Source organism: Oncorhynchus nerka, linkage group LG10 (assembly GCF_034236695.1).
Source record: "Oncorhynchus nerka isolate Pitt River linkage group LG10, Oner_Uvic_2.0, whole genome shotgun sequence".
Lineage (NCBI taxonomy): Eukaryota > Metazoa > Chordata > Actinopteri > Salmoniformes > Salmonidae > Oncorhynchus > Oncorhynchus nerka.
In genome coordinates, this window is record NC_088405.1 from 28,347,197 (window position 1) to 28,370,793 (window position 23,597).

General features: G+C 42.4%; 1 protein-coding gene across 3 annotated transcripts in view; it reads left to right on the plus strand.

Moving 5' to 3' along the window:
• The window catches only part of LOC115135102 (phosphatidylcholine:ceramide cholinephosphotransferase 1-like), a 55,918-nt gene extending 40,112 nt beyond the window's left edge, over positions 1-15,806 (plus strand). For all 3 annotated transcript variants that reach the window (XM_065023190.1, XM_029669384.2, XM_029669383.2), the window contains 5 exons: positions 5,707-6,582; positions 6,908-7,025; positions 8,222-8,375; positions 8,872-9,038; positions 9,149-15,806. In XM_065023190.1, coding sequence (XP_064879262.1) covers positions 5,969-6,582; positions 6,908-7,025; positions 8,222-8,375; positions 8,872-9,038; positions 9,149-9,325 — 1,230 coding nt within the window. In that variant the 5' untranslated portion in view covers positions 5,707-5,968 and the 3' untranslated portion in view covers positions 9,326-15,806. The remainder of the gene's footprint in view (positions 1-5,706; positions 6,583-6,907; positions 7,026-8,221; positions 8,376-8,871; positions 9,039-9,148) is intronic.
• The last annotated feature ends 7,791 nt before the right edge of the window (positions 15,807-23,597 follow it).

Below are 23,597 nucleotides of genomic sequence, written 5' to 3' on the forward strand. Positions count from 1 at the left end.
ACCAAAGTTATACCCCCGAGTTGAATACATTTGTGGTTTTCTCCTCGGCAGCATGGCTAAAGTCTGCTGTGGAATAATAACACTGGCTGCCCTGTAAGATAATTCAAGGAGCAAAGGTCCACTGCACGCAGCTGACTCGGTGACGGCAAATCTCTAATCTCTCTCTCTCTCTCACACACTTACACTCCACCTCTCTGGGTTACCCTTTCCCCTACTTCACTCCTGTCGTGAATTGCCTCTCACACTGAGTCAAAACAGGCTGCTACATACAGTGGGGCAAAAAAGTATTTAGTCAGCCAACAATTGTGCAAGTTCTCCTACTTAAAAAGATGAGAGAGGCCTGTAATTTTCATCATAGGTACACTTCAACTATGACAGACAAAATGAGGAAAGAAAATCCAGAAAATCACATTGTAGGATTTTTTAATGAATTTATTTGCAAATTATGGTGGAAAATAAGTATTTGGTCACCTACAAACAAGCAAGATTTCTGGCTCTCACAGACCTGTAACTTCTTCTTTAAGAGGCTACTCTGTCCTCCACTCGTTACCTGTATTAATGGCACCTGTTTGAACTTGTTATCAGTATAAAAGACACCTGTCCACAACCTCAAACAGTCACACTCCAAACTCCACTATGGCCAAGACCAAAGAGCTGTCAAAGGACACCAGAAACAAAATTGTAGACCTGCACCAGGCTGGGAAGACTGAATCTGCAATAGGTAAGCAGCTTGGTTTGAAGAAATCAACTGTGGGAGCAATTATTAGGAAATGGAAGACATACAAGACTACTGATAATCTCCCTCGATCTGGGGCTCCACGCAAGATCTCACCCCGTGGGGCCAAAATGATCACAAGAACGGTGAGCAAAAATCCCAGAACCACACGGGGGGACCTAGTGAATGATCTGCAGAGAGCTGGGACCAAAGTAACAAAGCCTACCATCAGTAACACACTACGCCGCCAGGGACTCAAATCCTGCAGTGCCAAACGTGTCCCTCTGCTTAAGCCAGTACATGTCCAGGCCCGTCTGAAGTTTGCTAGAGAGAATTTGGATGATCCAGAAGAAGATTGGGAGAATGTCATATGGTCAGATGAAACCAAAATATAACTTTTTGGTAAAAACTCAACTTGTCGTGTTTGGAGGACAAAGAATGCTGAGTTGCATCCAAAGAACACCATACCTACTGTGAAGCATGAGGGTGGAAACATCCTGCTTTGGGGCTGTTTTTCTGCAAAGGGACCAGGACGACTGAGCCGTGTAAAGGAAAGAATGAATGGGCCCATGTATCGTGAGATTTTGAGTGAAAACCTCCTTCCATCAGCAAGGGCATTGAAGATGAAATGTGGCTGGGTCTTTCAGCATGACAATGATCCCAAACACACCGCCCGGGCAACGAAGGAGTGGCTTCATAAGAAGCATTTCAAGGTCCTGGAGTGGCCTAGCCAGTCTCCAGATCTCAACACCATAGAAAATCTTTGGAGGGAGTTGAAAGTCTGTGATGCCCAGCAACAGCCCCAAAACATCACTGCTCTAGAGGAGATCTGCATGGAGGAATGAGCCAAAATACCAGCAACAGTGTGTGAAAACTTGGAAGACTTACAGAAAACGTTTGACCTCGTGTCATTGCCAACAAAGTATTGAGATAAACTTTTGTTGTTGACCAAATACTTATTTTCCACCATAATTTGCAAATAAATTCATTAAAAATCCTACAATGTGATTTCTGGATTTCTTTTTCTCATTTTGTCTGTCATAGTTGAAGTGTACCTGTGATGAAAATTACAGGCCTGGGAGAACTTGCACAATTGGTGGCTGACTAAATACTTTTTTGCCCCACTGTACAGCCAGCCATTACAAAGAGCATTTTATAGCTGTTCAAATCTGTCATTCATGGTGGTGGGCTAACCTGTTGTTATGGACATGTTGGAATGTTAAAATAAGTTATATTTTTTGCTCATCAGTCTCATCAGAGTTGAAGCCTTGCCAGTTGTATTCATGAAAGCAGGCAGCTGGTGCCTATAGGCCTGTATCCCAGTCTGTAGGGCGGTTGGCTGAGGTAAGGGTTGAATGGATCTGTTGGCTGCTTGCCCTGTGACTGGGGTGGGGCCCAGTGCTGAGCACTGACCCTCAGCCTGGCTGATTTATGAGTTCCTCACTGAGCCTCCAGAAACACAGCCTTTGCCTCCAGCTGAACCATGGACTCCCTGAAACATAAGCAGGGACACCCTGTGTCCATTGCTGTCAAAACCGTTTATAAACACACCCCAGCCAGCAGATGTGGATTGTTGCAGTTTACACTACAGTGGATAAAGTGAGCTGTTGATGTTGTGCTTTAAGTTAAAGCAATAGAGGCATACTGTTGAGTGGTGGTTGCTACAGCTGGAAAAACGGGAAACCGAGAGTAGTGGGGTAATATTTACAATATGTGACTAGTGGTTAGAGCATTTGGCCAGTAACCGAAAGGTTGCTAGATCAAATCCCCGAGCTGACAAGGTAAAAATCTGTAATTCTGCCCCTGAACAAGGCTGTTCCTAGGCCGTCATTGTAATTAAGAATTTGTTCTTAACGGACTTGCCTAGTTAATTTTTATTTAACTCCATAAAGATTAATGCCTATAGATCAGTAAAAGTAATAGAAAGGTCTGAGAATTGTCTATATCAAAGGCAGATATTTAATACCATTGTAAAATGAACAATACATTATACAAGGCATAAAGCTTAAGTTACAAAGCATTTCAAGGTCTTATTCTGGGCATGATCACAGAGGGAGAAAGAGAAGTCATAGCCTTAAAGGCCATGCTCCAATAATCCCAGGGGCGGAGAGCAAAAGAAAGAGGGTATATCTCACCAGCGCAGCGCAGGTCAGGATCAAAGGGAGGGAGACAATGCATCTGAGAACCCTTTTTATTACAGTTGTTTGGATTCAAAATCTCAATTCAACAGCATTACTGTTGAGTTAACCTCCAATCAGATATCAGACCTACAGGATGTAAAGACAACAGAACCTCTGCTACCCAGTGAGACTGAATGGGAGTTACACCATGCCCAAACTGGATGCGCGGGTGCGTCCGCCATCGTGCGCAAATTGATTTTGTCCCCCCACACCAAACACGATCACGACATGCAGGTTGAAATATCAAAACAAACTCTTAACCAATTATATTAATTCTGGTTGAAAAGCATTAAACGTTTATGGCAAATTAGCTAGCTAGCTTGCCGTTGCTAGCTAATTTGTCCTTTTTAGCTAGCTTGCTGTTGCTAGCTAATTTGTCCTGGGATATAAACGTTGAGTTATTTTATCTGAAATGCACAAGGTCCTCTACTCTGACAATTAATCCACACAAAACGGTCAACTGAATCTTTCTAGTAGAGATCGACCGATTATGATTCTTCAACACCGATACCGATTATTGGAGGACAAAACCTCGATACCGATTAATCGGCCAATTTGAGAAAATAATTAATAATAATAATAATAATAAATAAATAAAATGTATTTGTAATAATGACAATTACAACAATACTGAATTAACACTAATTTTAACTTAATATAATACATCAATAAAATCAATTTAGCCTCAAGTAGATAGTGAAACGCAAAAACAAAGTGTTGGAGAAGAACGTAAAAGTGCAATATGTGCTATGTAAGAAAGCTAACGTTTCAGTTCCTTGCTCAGAACATGAGAACATATGAAAGCTGGTGGTTCCTTTTAACATGAGTCTTCAATATTCCCAGGTAAGACGTTTTAGCTTGTAGTTATTATAGGACTATTTCCCTCTATACCATTTGTATTTCATTAACCTTTGACTATTGGATGTTCTTATAGGCACTTTAGTATTGCCAGTGTAACAGTATAGCTTCCGTCCCTCTCCTCGCTCCTCCCTGGGCTCGAACCAGCAACACAACGACAACAGCCACCACATCAAAGCAGCGTTACCCATGCAGAGCAAGGGAAACAACCACCCCAAGCCCAGAGCGAGTGAAGTTTGAAACTCTATTAGCGCGCGCTAACTAGCCAGCCATTTCACTTCGGTCACACCAGTCTCATCTCGGGAGTTGATAGGTTTGAAGTCATAAACAGCGCAATGCTTGACACACTAAGAGCTGCTGGCAAAAAGCACGAAAGTGCTGTTTGAATGACTGTTTACGCGCCTGCTTCTGCCTACCACCGCTCAATCAGATACTTGTATGCTTGTATACTCAGTCAGATTATATGCAACACAGGATACGCTAGATAATATATAGTAATATCATCAACCATGTGTAGTTAACTAGTGATTATGATTGATTGTTTTTTATAAGATAATTTTAATGCTAGCTAGCAACTTACCTTGGCTTACTGCATTTGCGTAACATGCAGTCAGTCTCCTTGTGGAGTGCAATGAGAGAGAGGCAGGTTGTTATTGCGGTGGACTAGTTAACTGTAGGTTGCAAGATTGGATCCCCCGAGCTGACAAGGTGAAAATCTTTCTTTCTGCCCCTGAACGAGGCAGTTAACCCACCGTTCTTAGGCCGTCATTGAAAATAAGAATGTGTTCTTAACTGGCTTGCCTAGTTAAATAAAGTTTAAATAAATGTGTTAAAAAAAAACGGCGCCCAAAAATACCGGCCATTCCGATTTAATCGGTCGACCTCTACTTTCTAGTCATCTCTCCTCCTTCCAGGCTTTTTCTTCATTGAACTTTATATGGCAATTGGCATTAACTTTCATAATAAGGTGTATTATCCCGACCGACCTCAGTTTATCTTTCAATCACCCACGTGGGTATAACCAATGAGGAGATGGCACTTGGGTATATGCTTCTATAACCAATGAGGAGATGGGATAGACAGGACTTGTACCGCGTTCAGCGTCACAAATAAAACGGACTTCTTCTATTTTAGCGATTGGCAATGCAGACGCTCGTTGGCGCAATGATTGAATAACATGTATTTATACATTTATTTTGCGCGAGCGGTGTAGTCAGCATGTTAGAGGGAGAATGCAGGATTCCTAAAACAACACAAAGGAAATCCTAGCATACAGGTTATAAGAATCACTTTGGGGGATGGGTTGCCCAGCAGTAGCAATCATATTGCTTGGTCTGTAATTTGTTCAGTGGTTTTAGGTGGTAACTGTCTAAAAGATGACTGACTTAGGTTAGTTTTAGGGGATACTGAAGCATGTCCTGTCACTTCTGCTCATCAAAGTCTTTGATAAATCAATATGTATCAAACTGTAGGGAGATTCCTAGCCAGCAATATTTACGTTTTTTTTAGGGCTGTAATATACAGTATGTTGACAGTTTACAATGGGATCTCAATGTCATTGTCTGTTGTGGGTTTACTGGTAAATGGCTGTCAGGTACAATCATAGATATTTCTCAGTGGCTTGGTACATAAAAAGGCTAAAGCCACACAGGATGTGTGTCCTCTGAAAGGATTGTCTACTGTAGAGATCAAAGATGGAAACATGCTTCTATTGGGTTGTTCCTATGAGTGTTGCTGTCGTAAAAATAGCTTTTGAATGATGTGTGTAATTGATAGCATGTGTTCATCTGAAGGAAATAGAGCTTAACTGGTTTCAGTGTTGATTTCAGTGAGCTACCTGTGGTACTAAAGGCCATGTTACAAGCTAATTATCCTTTTCTATAATTCAACGATTGGTCATTGTCTGCTCTAGGTTGAATCTCAAGTCTCAACCCTTTTTCTCTCCTTTCCCAGGAAAGAGGCATACGGGAACCCCATTGAAGTAATGAGGTGAAGAAGCACAAAGCAGGCTAAAGCAGCTGGCTACTAGCTACCTTCCATACTCTGCTAAGTCTGAGACTGGGTCCTCCGGGTGTCCCCATCCAATGCTCCTGAAGCGCCATGAGCCACAGCTGGGGACGATTTACTACTCCATAGACTGCCATATCTCCTGCAGCCTTTCCCTCTCTGTCCTCGGGCCCCCCCTGGCCCCTTCCCCCCTTCCCCATTGGCCCAGATGAAGAAGGTGGGGCAGTGGTCGGCGGAGGAGGTGTCCCATTGGCTGAGCGAGGAGGGGATGCAGGAGTACGGCGACTCCCTCCAGCAGGCGGACGGCCCCGTCCTGCTGCGGCTCACCCCGGATGACTTCCTGACCCCGCCCCTCTCACTGGTCTCATCAGATAATGGGCGGCAGCTCTTGGAACGGCTGGAGACCCTACGGATCGAGCATCACATTGAGGAGCACCAAAAAAACGGCCACGCCAATGGCCATGGGAGGCTGCCCAACGGCACTGCCAAGCCCCTGCGGAAAGGTTCGCTGGGGCTTAATGGCTTCCGGAAGGAGATGGTCCAAATCCCCATCCCCATGTTGGAGCCTGAACGCTCTGGGTTCCCCCAGGAGTGGGGCAAGACAGGCGTAGCGTTCCTCTACGCAGTCTGCTGCTTTGTCACTACCACTGTGGTCATCTCGGTGGTCCATGAGAGGGTGCCGGCCAAGGAGCATACCCCACCGCTGCCCGATAAGTTCTTTGACATTTTTGACCGGGTGGAGTGGGCCTTCTCTATCTGCGAGATCAATGGCATGCTGCTGGTGAGTCTGTGGCTGCTGCAGTGGACCCTGCTCAAGTACAGGTGAGACAACAGTAGTGTGATAAGAATAGCTGGGGCAGTGTTTACCTTTTTAAATTGTAACCTTCAACTTTAAACTTATTTTTCTGGGATACCCAATGGCTACATTACAGGCTGAATAAATTGCAAATGTCTGCCAGATCTCACCACGCCTGGATATGCATTTAACATATGAGCTAACCACATATGATATAGCAATCTGATGCTCGACTTGGCAGTCAATGACGTGGCATGCAACCATAGGTTGTTGCAATGCAACGTCTGCAATGTAGTCAGCCTGGAATGTGACCGTAGATAACTAACCAATAATCTGTATCTCTGTGTCCAGATCAATAATCATCCGTCGGTTCTTCTTCATTGTGGGTACCCTCTACCTGTACAGATGTGTCACCATGTACATAACCACTCTGCCTGTTCCAGGGATGCACTTCCAATGCTCTCCAAAGGTTTGTTTCCTTCCAAATCCAAGCAACAGTAGGCTGTCAGTTGCGAACACTCACTGTGACCTACCAGCGCCCATATCTATTTCCATCAATGATGTGTCATTGCTGCTATAGTATTCTGATTCTCGGGGCTATTCTTGCATATAAACATTACAGTTGGATCTTAAAAACAACACCCCTTAAAGACAAACTCAACAGAAAGAGATCTAGACCTTGTTTTCATTTTAACGCCCCCCAGTCCTCTTCACGGGACATTGATCACATGAAAAAGATAAAAACGATTCTGTTGCATGTGTACAACTTAAAAGAGCTATTTTTTAAACTGCTTGAGTGCTCATCAGGCATGAGTTTCCTTTCACTGTTTTTGCTTCTCACATCCTAACCCTGTGACTAAAGAGCCAGATGAGGTCAAGTTATACTGAGGTAGCATGTGGTTCAAGTGTGAGTCACTTGATCACTTATATATACTATATAGTTCTCTATTGAAAGTCTTTTGAAGTGTCGAAGAATGGAAGTCACAAAATGGTAGCTCCTCCCACCATAGAACAAAGCGGTGGGTGGGAGTTCAGTGTATAGAAACTTTCCCACTCCCTCTGTTGCCCAAGGCCATTGGGAGTGATGTGTATTGTTCCCTCGTTCCGCCCTCCAACTTTCCTCCCCTCCTCCCCTCCCCTCCCAGCAACAGATGAAGGTCTTTTTATGTACTGTCATGTCCTGGGCTTGGTTTCCTGTTCTAAACCTCTATCTGAATTGGAACAAGCTGTCCTCCATCACAGAGACCAACTGTGAAGTGGCTTCCTCTCTCTCTCTCTGTGTGTGTGTGTGTTCACGTGTTTAGTTGTGTGTGCGTGCACGTGCTTAGTTGTGTGTACATGTTTTTTTGTGCGTGTGTGTGTGTGCATGTGTTTATTTGTGTGTTTCCGTGCACAATGCACATTTACGTGTGTGTATGTGTGTGTGTATACTACACTGTGTGTACATAGCACATGCGTGCATGCAATGTAGTGTTGGTTGAGTCACATGCTGTACCTGATCCACAAAGTTTCTCTTCTGTGTTCCCTATTTGAGTTCAAATGTAGCATACATAATGGAGAACAAAAAAGTTAAGAGAGCGCATACAGACATGTGACTAGCTGACTGGACATTGTTGAATGATTGACATGTCAAATTGACACATAACGGTATGCGTGTCGTTGCAGCTATTTGGGAACTGGGAGGTTCAGATGAGGAGGATCATAAAGCTGATCGCCGGCGGAGGCCTGTCAATCACCGGCTCCCACACCATGTGTGGAGACTACCTGTACAGCGGCCACACAGTCATTCTAACACTATCATATCTCTTTATCAAAGAGTGTAAGTATTACATAGGTTAGCGTTAGCATGGTTGTGTCGATCTCTTTATCAAAGGGTAAAAGTAGGCTACAGGTTTACCGTCATGCTAACACCATCACTTTACTCTATCATTATAAACTTAGCACTTCTGTCCTTTTCTCTGTTCTCTTCTCTTTCACAATCTGAGATTACCAGTTGGCTGTTTTCCACTGCTCATACAAAAGGTTTTAGAATTGCAGTAAAGCTTTTCCCAAGCAATAGAGAGATAAGCTGACTTCTTGTGTAAATTCTGTGCTAACAGTGTCACATGATGTTGAACTGTACTGTTGTGACGTTAGCCATGTCTTTTATGCTGCAGTGACATCTAGTGGATGGTTGTGGAAGTCTGGTTTGAAAGACTACATAGTTTGTTCCAAAGCAATGTGTTAGGTAAATGCATTTCATTGTTGATTATTGAAACAAAATAATGTCTCTCTGTATATTCCATTAACCCTTCCCTGTCTTTCTCTGTTGTCAGATTCCCCTAAGAGGTTTTGGTGGTACCACTGGTTCTGCTGGACTCTGAGTGCAGTAGGCATCTTCTGCATCCTGCTGGCCCATGACCACTATACTGTGGACGTGGTGGTGGCTTATTTCATCACAACACGTCTCTTCTGGTGGTACCACACCATGGCCAACCAGCAGGTGGGGAGCCAGCACGCCGGTCTCCATTATCTGGTGTTAAATGTAGCTTAATTTAGCTTAAGTGGCATTATTCTACTTGTATTTATTTTCTCTGTTGTGTTTTCATTCAGGCGCTGAAAGAGACGTCCCAGAGTAACCCATTCTCCAGAGTCTGGTGGTTTCGACTGTTCCAGTACTTTGAGGGAAACGTCAAGGGCATTGTCCCTCGAAATTATCAGCTGCCGTGTTCATGGCGATCGTCTCCGTGGAGCCATGGGGTAAAGTACAGCAAAGTGGACACCCAGTGACCCAGGTCACGTGAGGGGTGGGAGCTGAGCGAGAGACCTCCTGAAGTTGTGATCGTCTGAAGGAGATGGTGTCGTGTTGCCAAGCCAGTGCTGTTCCCTTGACTTGTTGGGCTCATTTTAGAAAAATCCCAGTTCTGGCTAGCACTGTGACCATAGTCTTACTTTAACACTACAAATAATTTTATTTTGGGAAAGGTTTTTGAATACTTAGCACACTACTTTGATCATGTATTTTTTGCTTGGGACACTTTGCAATGTTTCGTTGACTACAGCAGATCTGGTTAATATTTAAATATTATATTTCGATTATTTTTGTTTTTTTGTTTTGACCATGGCTGTAACAAGTAGTTTAGACTCTTTTCCTCTGCAAATAATTTGAGAAATTCTGGTCCGATAAGGTCTACCAAGTGCAAAACATGTCACTGAAATGTTTATTTGATAACCAAAATGCCATATGTTGTCTGGGGGAGTTTTAGATGCAAAATATTTTTTTCTTTTTTAACAAATTACTTTTTTGTCAACTACAACGTGGCAATGGTGCAAAAAAAGTTTTTTTCTAACAATTGCAACTTTATTTTTCAAAACAAATAATGTCCCCAAAAATATTTTTAGATTTGTACCTTTTTCAAGATTGAATGCTGAAAGCAGAAGAATCTGTGGTATTTAGAATTGTTCCAGTGCCTTCCTTAGCTTGATTGTACTATGTGTCTGTGTTCCTCTGCCTCGCGCGTGTCTGTCTGACTGCCCACAAGGTCGGCATGAAGCGGTTCCAAACGTTCAAGTCCTGTTCGCATGAATGTAAGAATAATGATGCCAGCCTTATATGGTAATTAGTCTTCCCAAAACCAAAAACATTGAGATGAGTGAAATGTCCTGTCAATTTATTTATGTTTTCATATGTAATATTTTTTTCCATAGCCGGTGATGTTATAGCAGTTAATGAAGGACCGTTAAGTTGTTTGGTTATGTCCTAATCATTTACTGACCCTTAGCCAGTCTTGACCATGTTCTAATCTTGTTCCAATCCTATTCTAACCATGTCCTTGCAAGATGGTCCTGGAGGGTTTTCAGTCCTCTAACATGTCATTAAGACTTTAAAGCTCATTGACTTGCTAATAATCTTGTATCAAAGGTTAGTTGCTAACTTTGAAAGAATGATGGAAACCCTCTGGACCTCAAGGACTGTACTGGAGTTGTGCAGCACACCTACAAGTCTTTGTAAGAGATACTGAATCCCTATTTTGTCAAACAGTGTTCTCGAAACAGACCCAGAAAATACATCTTACTGGCTGTTGTCGACTTGGCCAATAGAGTAGTGTGTTCCTGAATGCAGCCTGCCAGAATGTCTTACTGATAAATAGGGCCGGAAGGACACCAGTATCCCTATTTTTTCCGTTGCAAAAATGAAAACCCGAAGCAGGCTAACTCTTTGGTCCTTTTAAAAACCTACTGTATGTTAAATATTGTTTGCTATAGCTCCCGAGTGGCGCAGCGGTCTAAGGCACTGCATCTCAGTGCTAGAGGTGTCACTACATACACCCTGGTTTGAATCCAGGCTGTATCACAACAGGCCGTGATTGAGAGTCCCATAGGGCGGCGCACAATTGGCCCAGCGTCGTCTGTGTTTGGCTGTTGGAGGCCGTCATTGTAAATAAGAATTTGTTCATAAATGACTTGCCTAGTTAAATAAAGGTAAATTAAAATATATACATTTGACTGTAGATGGCATCCTAATGATGTTTGTTTCTGACATTAGGACTGTTTTCCTGAAGAATTGAATCCCGCTTCGTGCTTTGTTTCCCTGCCACGATACTGACGAGTATATACTGGTATCGTCCTGGCCCTACTGATAAAGACAAGCTTCTTGTCATTATTTATCTGTCTTATTGACATACATGTTGATCTTAATGCAGTTCAGTGGTGATATGCCATCTTTGAACTTTGTCAAATGTATAGGGCTTTTCAATGTTGACTTGTTTAAAAACAGAAGTTTGAGGCAAAGTGTATTGGTACTGTCCTGAACTACATTGGCTGGCAAGTTTGCAATGCCAAAAATAGTTTAGTCACAACTATCTACTAAAGAAGCTGACAAATTGTACAAAGCCAATGGTGTTATCAAGTGGGCGAGGGGGCCAAATGCACAGTACTGGGGATCTAATGTACGGACAAATCCACACAACAGACAACGTACTGATTACCATGAATGTGAAAATGGTCTCTAATGATCCTCGATACACTTGTGCATTAAAATGATTGTGTGTTACCATTCCAACAGCACAACATGTTTTCTCCTGAAGTAGAGCTGGTTCGAGTAAGAAATTACCTCAGTTCAGCTGTCTGACTGGAGAGACTGAACTGATTATAACATGGCACTTTCTGTTATGAAAATGCAGCATGGCCCAGTTTAATAGAACTGAATGGTGAGACAGGACAGGTTAATATAATGGACCTCAATTGTATTTATTCTTTAAAAAGAGCTCTAGCCTCTAATCATTGTTGTACATTTTTACGTCATGTTTTTTTTGTGTGTCCTAAAGAGTATCAGTACTAAATTGATAATGATGACATAATTTGAATGCTGAATTGATGTGCTATTTCTTCTATTGATGAATGTTTTGACAAATTGTAATTTGGCCTCTTAGCTTGAGGAGGAGGCAGCGGTGGTTGTCCTCTAAAGAAAAGGTTGGGATACCTTCGTTCAAGGGGTATAAAGTCGTATGTTTATGGCTATATTAAAAGTGCATAAACTAATGAGTTTAACATGTACCCATGTGAGACTAAATGCTGTTCTCATTGACAGCTGCGGCTATGTCAAAAATGTATGAATGTGAATGGCAGATCAGATGTCTCTATATAGGCTTATTGATGTAAACCTCTCTAAAGCCATCTACAGCTGTAACATGAGAGGAGTTTGGGGATATTCCCCTTGAGCCCCTTCAATCCAGACTTTTCTCTCTTAAAAAGGAAGCCAGTAGTGGTGGAATGTTTGAACCATTTCTGAAATCCTTCGACGTTTGATGCACGCACATTAAGGCCATATTTTGACTTGAAGTGCACACGCCTAACTTAAACCAGGCAGTGAAAGTCGGAATATGTGCCTTGATAAATATATATATACAGTACCAGTAAAAAGTTTGGACACCGACTCATTCAAGGGTTTTTCTTTATTTGTACTATTTTTTTTACATTGTAGAATAATAGTGAAGACATCAAAACTATGAAATAACACATGGAATCATGTAGTAACCAAAAAAGTGTTAAACAAATCTAAATATATTTTATTTGAGATTCTTCAAAGTAACCACCCTTTCCCTTGATGACAGCTTTGCACAGTCTTGGCATTCTCTCAACCAGCTTTATGAGGTAGTCACCTGGAATGCATTTCAATGACCAGGTGTGCCTTGTTAGAAGTTCATTTGTGGAAAATGTTTCCTTAATGCATTTGAGCCAATCAATTGTGTTGTGACAAGGTAGGAGTGGTATACAGAAGATAGCCCTATTCCATATTATGGCAGGAACAGCTCAAATAAGCAAAGAGAAATGACAGTCCATCATTACTTTTAAGACATGAAGGTCAGTCAATCTGGAAAATGTCAAGAACTTTGAAAGTTTCTTCAAGTGCAGTCGCAAAAACCATCAAGCACTATGATGCAACTGACTTTCAAGAGGACCGCCACAGGAAAGGAAGACCCAGAGTTCATTCGAGTAACCAGTCTCAGAAATTGCAGCCCAAATAAATGCTTCAGAGTTTAAGTAACAGAGACATCTCAACATCAACTGTTCAGGGGAGACTGCGTGAATTTAATTAAAAATGTTTAATTTCACCTTTATTTAACCAGGTAGGCTAGTTGAGAACAAGTTCTCATTAACAACTGTGACCTGGCCCCGATAAAGCAAAGCAGTGCGACACAAACAACAACACAGAGTTACACGTAGAATTAACAAGCGTACAATCAATAACACAATAGAAAAAAAGAAAGTCTATTCCTTGAAATGAACATCCCAATAAAATAGAACAATTAAATAAAATCTATTTCAATAGCCATATGGTAGCACACACACGCCACCTTACACATCTTTTAGGAGTTAAAGGGTATGAACTCTTGTGCAAATGGTGCAGTTATTACAATTTAGCAGATTAACACTGGAGTGGTAGATGTGCAGATGATGGTGTGCAAGTAGAAATACTGGTGTGCAAAAGAGCAGAAAAGTACATAACAATATGGGGATGAGGTAGGTAGATCAGATGTGTACAGCTGCAGCGATCGGTTAGCTGCTCAAATAGCTGATGTTTAAAGTTAGTGAGAGAAATATAAGTCTCCAGCTTCAGCGATTTTTGCAATTTGTTCCAGTCATTGGCAGCAGAGAACTGGAAGGAAAGGCGGCCAAAGTAGGTGTTGGCTTTGGGGATGACCAGTGCAATATGCCTGCTGGAGCGCGTGCTACGGGTGGGTGTTATTTGTGACCAGTGAGCTGAGATAAGGCAGAACTTTACTTAGCATAGACCTATAGATGACCTGGAGCCAGTGGGTCTGGCAACGAATATGTAGCGAGGGCCAGCAGACTAGAGCATAAAGGTTGCAGTGGTGGGTGGTATAAGGTGCTTTGGTGACAAAACGGATGGCACTGTGATAGACTGCATCCAGTTTGCTGAGTAGAGTGTTGGAGGCTATTTTGTAAATGACATCGTCGAGGATCAGTAGGATACTCAGTTTTATGAGGGTATGTTTGGCAGCATGAGTAAAGGAGGCTTTGTTGCAAAATAGGAAGCTGATTATAGATGTTATTTTGGATTGGAGATGTTTAATATGAGTCTGGAAGGAGAGTTTACAGTCTAGCCAGACACCTAGGTATTTGTAGTTGTCCACATATTCTAAGTCAGAACCATCCAGAGTAGTGATGCTAGTCGTGCGGGCAGTGAACGGTTGAAAAGCATGCATTTAGTTTTACTAGCGTTTAAGAGCAGTTAGAGGCCACGGAATGAAAGTTGTATGGCATTGAAGCTCGTTTGGAGGTTTGTTAACACAGTGTCCAAAGAAGGGCCAGATGTATACAGAATGGTGTCGTCTGCGTAGAGGTGGTTCAGGGAATCACCCGAAGCAAGAGCAACATCGTTGATATATACAGAGAAGAGTCGGCCCGAGAATTGAACCCTGTGGCACCCCCATAGAGACTGCCAGAGGTCTGGACAACAGGCCCTCTGATTTGACACACTGAACTCTGTCTGAGAAGTAGTTGGTGAACCAGGCAAGGCAGTCATTTGAGAAACCAAGGCTGTTGAGTCTGCCGATAAGAATGCGGTAATTGACAGAGTCGAATGCCTTGGCCATGTCGATGAAGACGGCTTCACAGTACTGTCTTTTATCGATGGTGATTATGATATCGTTTAGTACCTTGAGCATGGCTGAGGTGCACCCGTGACCAGCTCGGAAACCGGAAACCAGGCCTTCGTGGTTGACTTGCTGCAAAGAAACCATTACTAAAGGGCACCAATAAGAAGAACAGACTTGCTTGGGCCAAGAAACATGAGCAATGGACATTAGATCGGTGGAAATATGTCCTTTGGTCTGATGAGTCAAATTTGAGATTTTTGGTTCCAAAAATACAGATCTCCTTATGTGTGGTTCCCACCGTGAAGCATGGAGGAGGAGGTGTGATAGTGTGGGGGTGCATTGATGGTGACACTGTCTGTGATTAATTTAAAATTCAAGACACAATTAACCAGCATGGCTACCACAGCATTCTGCAGCGATATGCCATCCTATCTGGTTTGTGCTTAGGCTGTGTTAGGGCTAACACCTCCAGGCTGTGTTAGGGCTATTTGACCAAGAAGGAGTATGATGGAGTGCTGCATTCGATGACCTGGCCTCCACAATCACCCGACCTCAACCCAATTGAGATGGTTTGGGATGAGTTGGACCGCAGAGTGAAGGAAAAGCAGTCAACAAGTGCTCAGCATATGTGGGAACTCCTTCAAGACTGTTGGAAAATCATTTTCAAGTGAAGCTGGTTGAGAGAATGCCAAGAGTGTGCAGAGCTGTCAAGGCAAAGGGTGGCTACTTTGAAGAATCTCAAATATAAAATATATCTTGATTTGTTTAACACTTTTATGGTTACTACATTCCATATGTGTTATTTCAGAGTTTTATTCTACAATGTAGAAAATAGTCAAAATTAACAAAACCCTTTCAATGACTACTGTAGGTGTGTCCAAACTTTTGACTGGTACTGTATATAACACATTTTTTGTCTCCTGGCCATAGTTTGGGAGAGAAGTTAGTCCATGGTTGCAAACTAAGCTGGAAAAACATTTTTATTTTAGAATAATGACAGCTAACGTAATTATGTATGTTTAATTTGTGTGAATCAACAATACAATTTTTCATGTGTTTCTTTTGTGTATACCAGATAAGCTATGATAAATGGATAGGACAGATAATTATATCTGGGAGGCTTTCAAATAAAACAATTTATCATTCAGCATTTTAGCAGTGTCCTCTGTCCATGATTGGAAGTTATGACCAGACGGAACCCAAGATTGTTGTGGTCTTCTGTCCCACCCGGACGAAGAATGGTGTAGCACAGAGGTTCATAAACATTTTCACTCTGGGGCCCCCTTCCAGCATTGTGTATACACCACCTGTATACACCACGTCTATTTCTATAGGTTCAGGCACTGTTCATGACACAAACTGTTCACACACCTCTTGTTGGCAAGGAGAACATTTTGCAGGTTTCAATCTTATTTCCTGCAATTCTATACATTTTGCCATGTCTATTGTGCATGCATTCATGTGATATTTGAGTGACTCAAACATTAAAACCAGCTCTATGGGATAAAAAAAACACTAGCAATAAATTGTTAGCTGACATGGGCCAGTTGATCTGGATATTTCTTAGAAATTATAAATAGTTCTCCTCTAAGGTATGCAATGACATGACAAGAGGAAAACAGATGACCCACTACCCAAATTCGAAATTGCATCTTGTGCAATCTACTATTAGAACATTCAAGAGTAATTTGGTGTCTTGTTGATGGTGGTAGAAAACGCTGCTCCAGTATCTCCTGTAAGTGTTCAATTGCGTTGATATCTGGTGACAGAGACGGCCACGGCATATGGTTTACATTGTTTTAATGCTCATCAAACCGTTTAGTGACCACTCGTGCCCTGAGGATGAGGGCATTGTCATTCTATTAGGGCATAGCAATGGTCGACAAATACCGGCCTGTCCAGCAATTATTTATTTTTATACATGATCCTCAGCATGATGGGATATTAATTGCTTAATTAACTCAGGAGCCACACTTGTTTGGAAGCACCTGCTTTCAGTATACTTTGTATCCCTAATTTACGCAAGTGTTTCCATTGTTTTTGCAGTTACCTGTATGTGCCCTAAATGTAAGTGCCCTACATTCTAGATGTTGGGGAGTTTGCATAACCTCCAGTGTATTTCTAATGGCTTGTGAAAAGCTGGAGAACCCTGAAGTTTGATTCACTGGATGAAAGAAGCTGCAGATTATATTTATCTCAAGTGCTGGGTCCTCGGCTCACTCAACTATTTACTGGCAGTCTGGAGAGATTGTGCTGGCCAGCCAAGCCTGACTCCCACACACTACTACACAGTCTTACTTCAATAATTAGGCCAGAGTGATCATGGTCTCTGGGAGTGTTGGAGAGTAAATCTTCTTTAGAATGAAGGCTTGTACATTCACTCTTCTGTGTGTGCTCTATTTACTATGAACCCTATCATTAATTTTGGGGCCCTGGGTCTGAACCCCGTCCTGTGCAACTGGGTCCTGGACTTCCTGGCGGCCACCCGCAGGGGGTGAAGGTAGGAAACAACACCTCCACTTCCCTGATCCTCAACACAGGGGCCCCACAACGGTGCGTGCTCAGCCTCTCCTGTACTCTCTGTTCACCCATGACTGCGTGGCCAAGCACGCCTCCAACTCAAACATCAAGTTTGCAGACGACACAACAGTAGTAGGCCTGATTACCAACAATGACGAGACAGCCTACAGGTAGGAGGTGAGTACCCTGGTGGAGTAAGGCCAGGAAAATAAACCTCTCCCTCAAAGTCAACAACATGAAAGGGGTTGATTGTGAACTTCAGGAAACAGCAGAGGGCGCACAACTCTATCCACATCTACGGGACCGTAGTGGAGCAGGTGGAAAGCTTCAAGTTCCTTGGCATACACATCACTGACAATCTGAAAGGGTCCACACAGACAGTGGGGACAGCGCCTCTTCAACCTCAGGAGGCTGAAGAAATTTGGCTAGGCCCCTAAGACCCTCATAAAACTTTTACAGATGCACAATTGTGAGAATCCTGTAAAGGCTGTATCACTGCCTGCTATGGCAACTGCACATCCCGCAACCGCAAGGCTCTCCAGAGGGAGGTACGGTCTTCCCAACGCATCACCGGGGGCAAACTACCTGCCCTCCAGGACACCTACAGCACCCAATGTCACAGGAAGGACAAAAAGATTATCAAGGACATCAACTTCCCGAGCCACTGCCTGTTCACCCCGCTATCATCCAGAAGGGGAGGTCAGTACAGGTGCATCAAAGCTGGTACAGAGTGACTGAAAAACAGCTTCTATCTCAAGGCCATCAGACTGTTAAAAGGCCATCACTATCCGGCTACCACCCGTTTATTCAATTCAGCACCTTAGAGGCTGATGCTCTATATACATAGACATGGAATCACCTGTCACTTTAGTAATGGAACACTAATCACTTTAATAATGTTTACATACTGCTTTACTCATTTCATATGTGTATATTGTATTCTGTTCTACTGTATTTTAATCAATGCCACTCCGACATTGCTCATCCTAATATTTATATATTTCTTACTTACATTATTTTACTTTTAGATTTGTGTGTATTGTTGTGAATTGTTAGATACTACTGCACTGTTGGAGCTAGAAACACAAGCATTTTGCTACACCCGCAATAACATCTGCTAAACATGTGTATGTGACACAAACAATTTGATTTGATATAAGCTGAGCTATAGAGAGACACTGTCCACAAGGACATTGTGTCTTTTCTGGTATGGTGCACTTTGCAGAATGGGTCAGTCTGTCCTCTAATCTGGTCACTCTACTGTCCACTGTCATCATGTCTTCTACCAACATTTGACCATCCCAAGGCTATGCTGTATACACTCAGTTGCAAATCATCTTGAATAATACAAAGATTACTTAAAAGTGCTCTGTTACACAGTACTACAATCACAATATGATCAACGTGTCACAAATTAACTATTGGTGTGTACAATTAAATGACCAGAACCTGACCCTGTCTGATACTATATCATGGCCAGAATAAACCAATACTAAAACAGTCTAGATGAAGCCATTACACTGTGATGTCAGCTCTGCCGTTCCTTTCACCAAGATGCTGCCATGGCAAACAACACTCTGCTGGAGGAGTTCACAAAGCCATTCTATTTCAAGTAGTAGTGCATTCTCAAGACATAATACCAAACATAGTCTGGGAGCACGTTCTTGGAGAGCAAATGGAGAACGAGATTTATTTATGGGATGACTGGAAAGAAGGTATCATGGGAAAACAGGATTTGTGCGTCCAAAGCTCCATGGGGATACTTTAGTGACCATCTGCACTGTGTTCTTATTCCTTCACTGTATGTGTCTCTAGTCTAGAGCAGGGATGGGCAACTTAATGGGGGTTGGAGGCATCATTGTTTTTTATGCAGTTTTGCAGTTTTGAATATGATATCAATGGGTGCCCTCCCGGTTGGTAATTGGTCCATGATTACTACAAGTTTAGATAGTCTAGCGGCCAACTAACTTACCATTCTAAAAACTGTTAGCTGACAAGGGGTAATTGAGTGACTGTCAGCAACTGACATAACACAAAACCTGGTGATGCACAACCAAATTTTGAAATTGCAACTTGTGTACTCTACTATTCTAATTCTCAACAGTAAATTGAGACCAGACTGAGCCCCCCCCCCAAATAAATAAATAATATATATATACACACTATATGACCAAAAGTATGTGGACATTCTGGGAAGGCTTTCCACCAGATGTTGGAACATTGCTGCAGGGACTTAATGAGGTCGGCCACTGATGTTGGGCGATTAGGCCTGGCTCGCAGTCGGTGTTCCAATTCATACCAAAGGTGTTCGATGGGGTTGAGGTCAGGGCTCTGTGCAGACCAGTCAAGTTCTTCCACACCAATCTTGACAAACCATTTCTGTATGGACCTTGCTTTGTGCAAGGGGGCATTGTCATGGGGAAACAGGAAAGGGCCTTCCCCAAACTGTTGCAACAAAGTTGTAAAGCATAGAATCGTCTAGAATGACAATGTATGCTGTAGCGTTAAGATTTCCCTTCACTGGAACTAAGGGGCCTAGCCAGAACCATGAAAAACAGATGGTGAAGCGTGATTCATCACTCCAGAGAACATGTTTTCATTGTTCCAGAGTCCAATGGCGCGAGCTTTACACCTCTCCAGCCAATACTTGGCATTGCGCATGGTGATCTTAGGCTTGTGTGCGGCTACTCGGCCATGGAAACCCATTTCATGAAGCTCCCGACGAACAGTCATTGTGCTGACGTTGCTTCCAGAGGCAGTTTGTAACTCAGTAGTGAATGTTGCAACAAGGACAGATGATTTTTACTCGCTACGCGCTTCAACACTCAGCGGTCCCGTTCTTTGAGCTTGTGCGGCCAACCACTTCACAACTGAGCCATTGTTGCTCTTAGACATTTCCACTTCACAGTAACAACACTTACAGTTGACCAGGGCAACTCTAGCAAGGCAGATATTTGAGGAACTTGTTGGAAAGGTGGCATCCTATGACAGTGCCATGTTGAAAGCCACTGAGCTCCTAAGTAAGTCCATTCTACTGCCAATGTTTGTCTATGGAGATTGCATGCCTGTGTGCTTGATTTTATACACCAAATAGCCGAATCAAATTATTTTGAGGCGTGTCCACATACTTTTGTATACATAGTGTATATATATTAAAATGGGGGGGGGCTAATCATCCACGTATGTCACTTATGCCTGGACAGAGTAAGTAGAAAGTCTTATAGAGACACTTTTACCTTGTAGATTCTCAGCATCAGTGAAACTAAACATGCTCCTGTCCTCCACAATCTTATGGTGCCAAGGAAAGTGACTTCCTCCATATATCATCCTTTACCCAGAAGGCTACTTTCATCTCTGGCTCTGGGTTTCATCTCTGGCTGTTAGCGGGTTTCTTTTGGTTGGGGGAGGGTGGAAATGGGACATGTTTCTGACAGTGTCTGAGCAGATGTCAGAATGTCTGTCTGGTCTCCAGTGACGCCTGTCAGAGCGTGTTTGTCAGTGTCGCCTAGATACAGCTTAGTCTATAATGAAATGCTCTAATTCAATGAGTCATAGTAGCTGTAGCTGGCTACTCTCCTGTATGGATCATTCACGGTCATATGGATTATAGTGGCGACTACAATTGACACATGTCTCATGCTGTATGTACTGTATGTAATGGGTAGTTTGAGTAATGATCTAGTTTAGTTAGCTAAGTGTTCAATCCACAGTGGTTCTCAACATGTGGTCTCAGACCCAGACATTGGCCCTCAGGCAGTTCCAAGAGATCCATGATAAAACAAAGCTGTCAAGGCAAAGGGTGGCTACTTTGAAGAATCTCAAAAATAAAATATGTTTGTTCAACATTTTTTTGGTTACTACATGGTTCCATATGTGTTATTTCATAGATTTGATGTCTTCACTATTATTCTGCAATGCAGAAAATAGTACAAATAAAGAAAAACCCTTGAAGGAGTAGGTGTTCTAAACATTTGACTGGTAGTGTATATTTCTGAAATAAATCATGTTGATTTTCTAGTGGGTATGACATTGCCCAGTGGGTCAGTGTTGAGTCTTTTAGCTCTTACTGGGATTAGAACAATCACATTAGAAATCAAAGTATTTCATACTCTTATGAGGATCCTTCAACGAGAACAAAAGCTCTTAAAGCTCTAGAGCTGTGCAACACCCAATTACCCTCAAGAGTTACAGATAATTAATTTAATTAGAGATAGTTTGCTAAGGAAAATAATTCTGCAGCAACAGGAAATGTGAATTATGTGGATTATAATTGAATTTTTTTGTAGTGGTTGATACATTTTTCACAAGGTTAAATCAAGTCTGAAATTTCAAAGTGGAAACAACAAACTTCAGAAGCCTATTTAAGCCTCAAATACACTAGAAATTTTACATTTCCAGCATTGTGGGAAAGTTCTCCTGCAATAGGGTGGTCAAATTAAGATCCTACATCTGTATGTTTCATATAGAAATAAGACATATACATTACATTACATTTAAGTCATTTAGCAGACGCTCTTATCCAGAGCGACTTACAAATTGGTGCTTTCACCTTATGACATCCAGTGGAACAGCCACTTTACAATAGTGCATCTAGGTCTTTTAAGGGGGGGGAGAAGGATTACTTTATCCTATCCTAGGTATTCCTTAAAGAGGTGGGGTTTCAGGTGTCTCCGGAAGGAGACAACCCAACATACAGTAATCATATTGGCAGAGAGCAGGTACATTGTTTTATGAATGTAGGCCATTTGGGTTATTGATGTCTCTAGGGTCAATGGACCAAAGATTCATTGTATATGATTTAATCTCGGATGTGAAAATATCTATTGAAAACGCTATACTCTGTAACCTACAGAGCTGCTGGCTCTTCCCAATGGTTAACTGGAGGTTACAGAACCAGTAAGACCCAGGTTAGGGAGAGTCTTTAACTTTATTGGAGTTGAAGGTGATTTATCTACTGAACCCCTCCACTGACTGCAATGAGGTGTCAATTTTGAATGATGAGAGTTGTTTGCTGTGGGAGAATAACCAATAACATAAAATGTTGCAATTGCACATGCAATCACAGCCCTGGAATAATACAACTATTGTGACTGTTATGAATCCCTTTTGGCCCGACAGTCTAGGGGGGGATGGTAGTGAGACCCGTAACATAACTCATGCAAATTATAAATGTGACAAAGTGAGAACGAAATAACCAGGACAACTGAAATCTAGTCAAACTCAGGGTTTATTGTAAAACACACAGTAATGGGGGGAGCAGGAAAAGGGGCTGAGCTGGACCCAAGGAAAGAAACAATAAGTATTCAAAAACACCCCTAAGCTAGACTAGCCTACTTTAACAACAGCTAACTAACCAAAAATACAGTGGGTGGTCCACCCAGTTCTAACTAGTGTATTTAACAAAGTCTACCTACGGGTAGTGTATGCCCATGGGCGACTTGTCTTGGTTTCCCCTTTTCCCACAAGCAAACAAACACCATAACCAAAACAATACTCACAGGTGATGACAAAGTGCTATGGAGGTGCTCAAACAAAAGAGAGGTTAATACACAAAGAGAGAGAGACCTACAGACATGTCATTTACAGAGAGATTGAGCTCTTGACCAAACTACTGACAGGGTTTTTAAACCAAGGGAAAGGAACTGTGATAGGGTAGGAAACAGGAGGAGGTGTGTCTTCTGATTGATGATTGATTGTTGACTGATTGGGGAGTGATGATTTTCACCTGTGAGGGGAGAAGGAGAGAAAAGAACACAGGATACACACACACACAGACACAGGATACCTGTATCCGTAACAGTGACATAGTTGTGGACTAGTGAGGTCATGCCAGTAGAAACTACACACAAGGAGGATAGACATTCCTTTAAATGGATGTAGGAGCCTATAACTGTTTATGGTCATGAAGCTACCAGGTCCATTAGGCCAATGCTTAGAGGCTTTGCAATAAGCCTGCTAAAACTTTTGAATCCATATACCACCCTTTGTACTACTATTCCCCATACTGTATTACACCACTTTACTGTGAGACATCCCTGTGAGACATTCAATGTGAGTGTATTATGCAATACATGAACAAATTACCCAAGCAACTCCAAGGAATCTCCCTACCTCTTCTCTCCCTCCCTCTCTTCTCCCTCGTCCCCCGTCTCTCCATCCGTGATATCAGTGGTAGAGATGTCGGCACTGCCAGTCCAATTTCCGCGAATCACATTAGCGAGCAGTTGTCTCTGAAGGCCTGTTCTGTTATTCCAGGTGAGCTTCGCTGGCACCGTGTGAAGTCAAATGAAGAAGCCACCACTGGCTCCTAGGCAACTGCAATGAGGCGCAAATCAGAAAACAATGTGAGGGGAATTACTGATACACCGACTACTATTTCTTTCAAGAACAATCAGCTTTTCGTTTTTGCATGCCTGTGC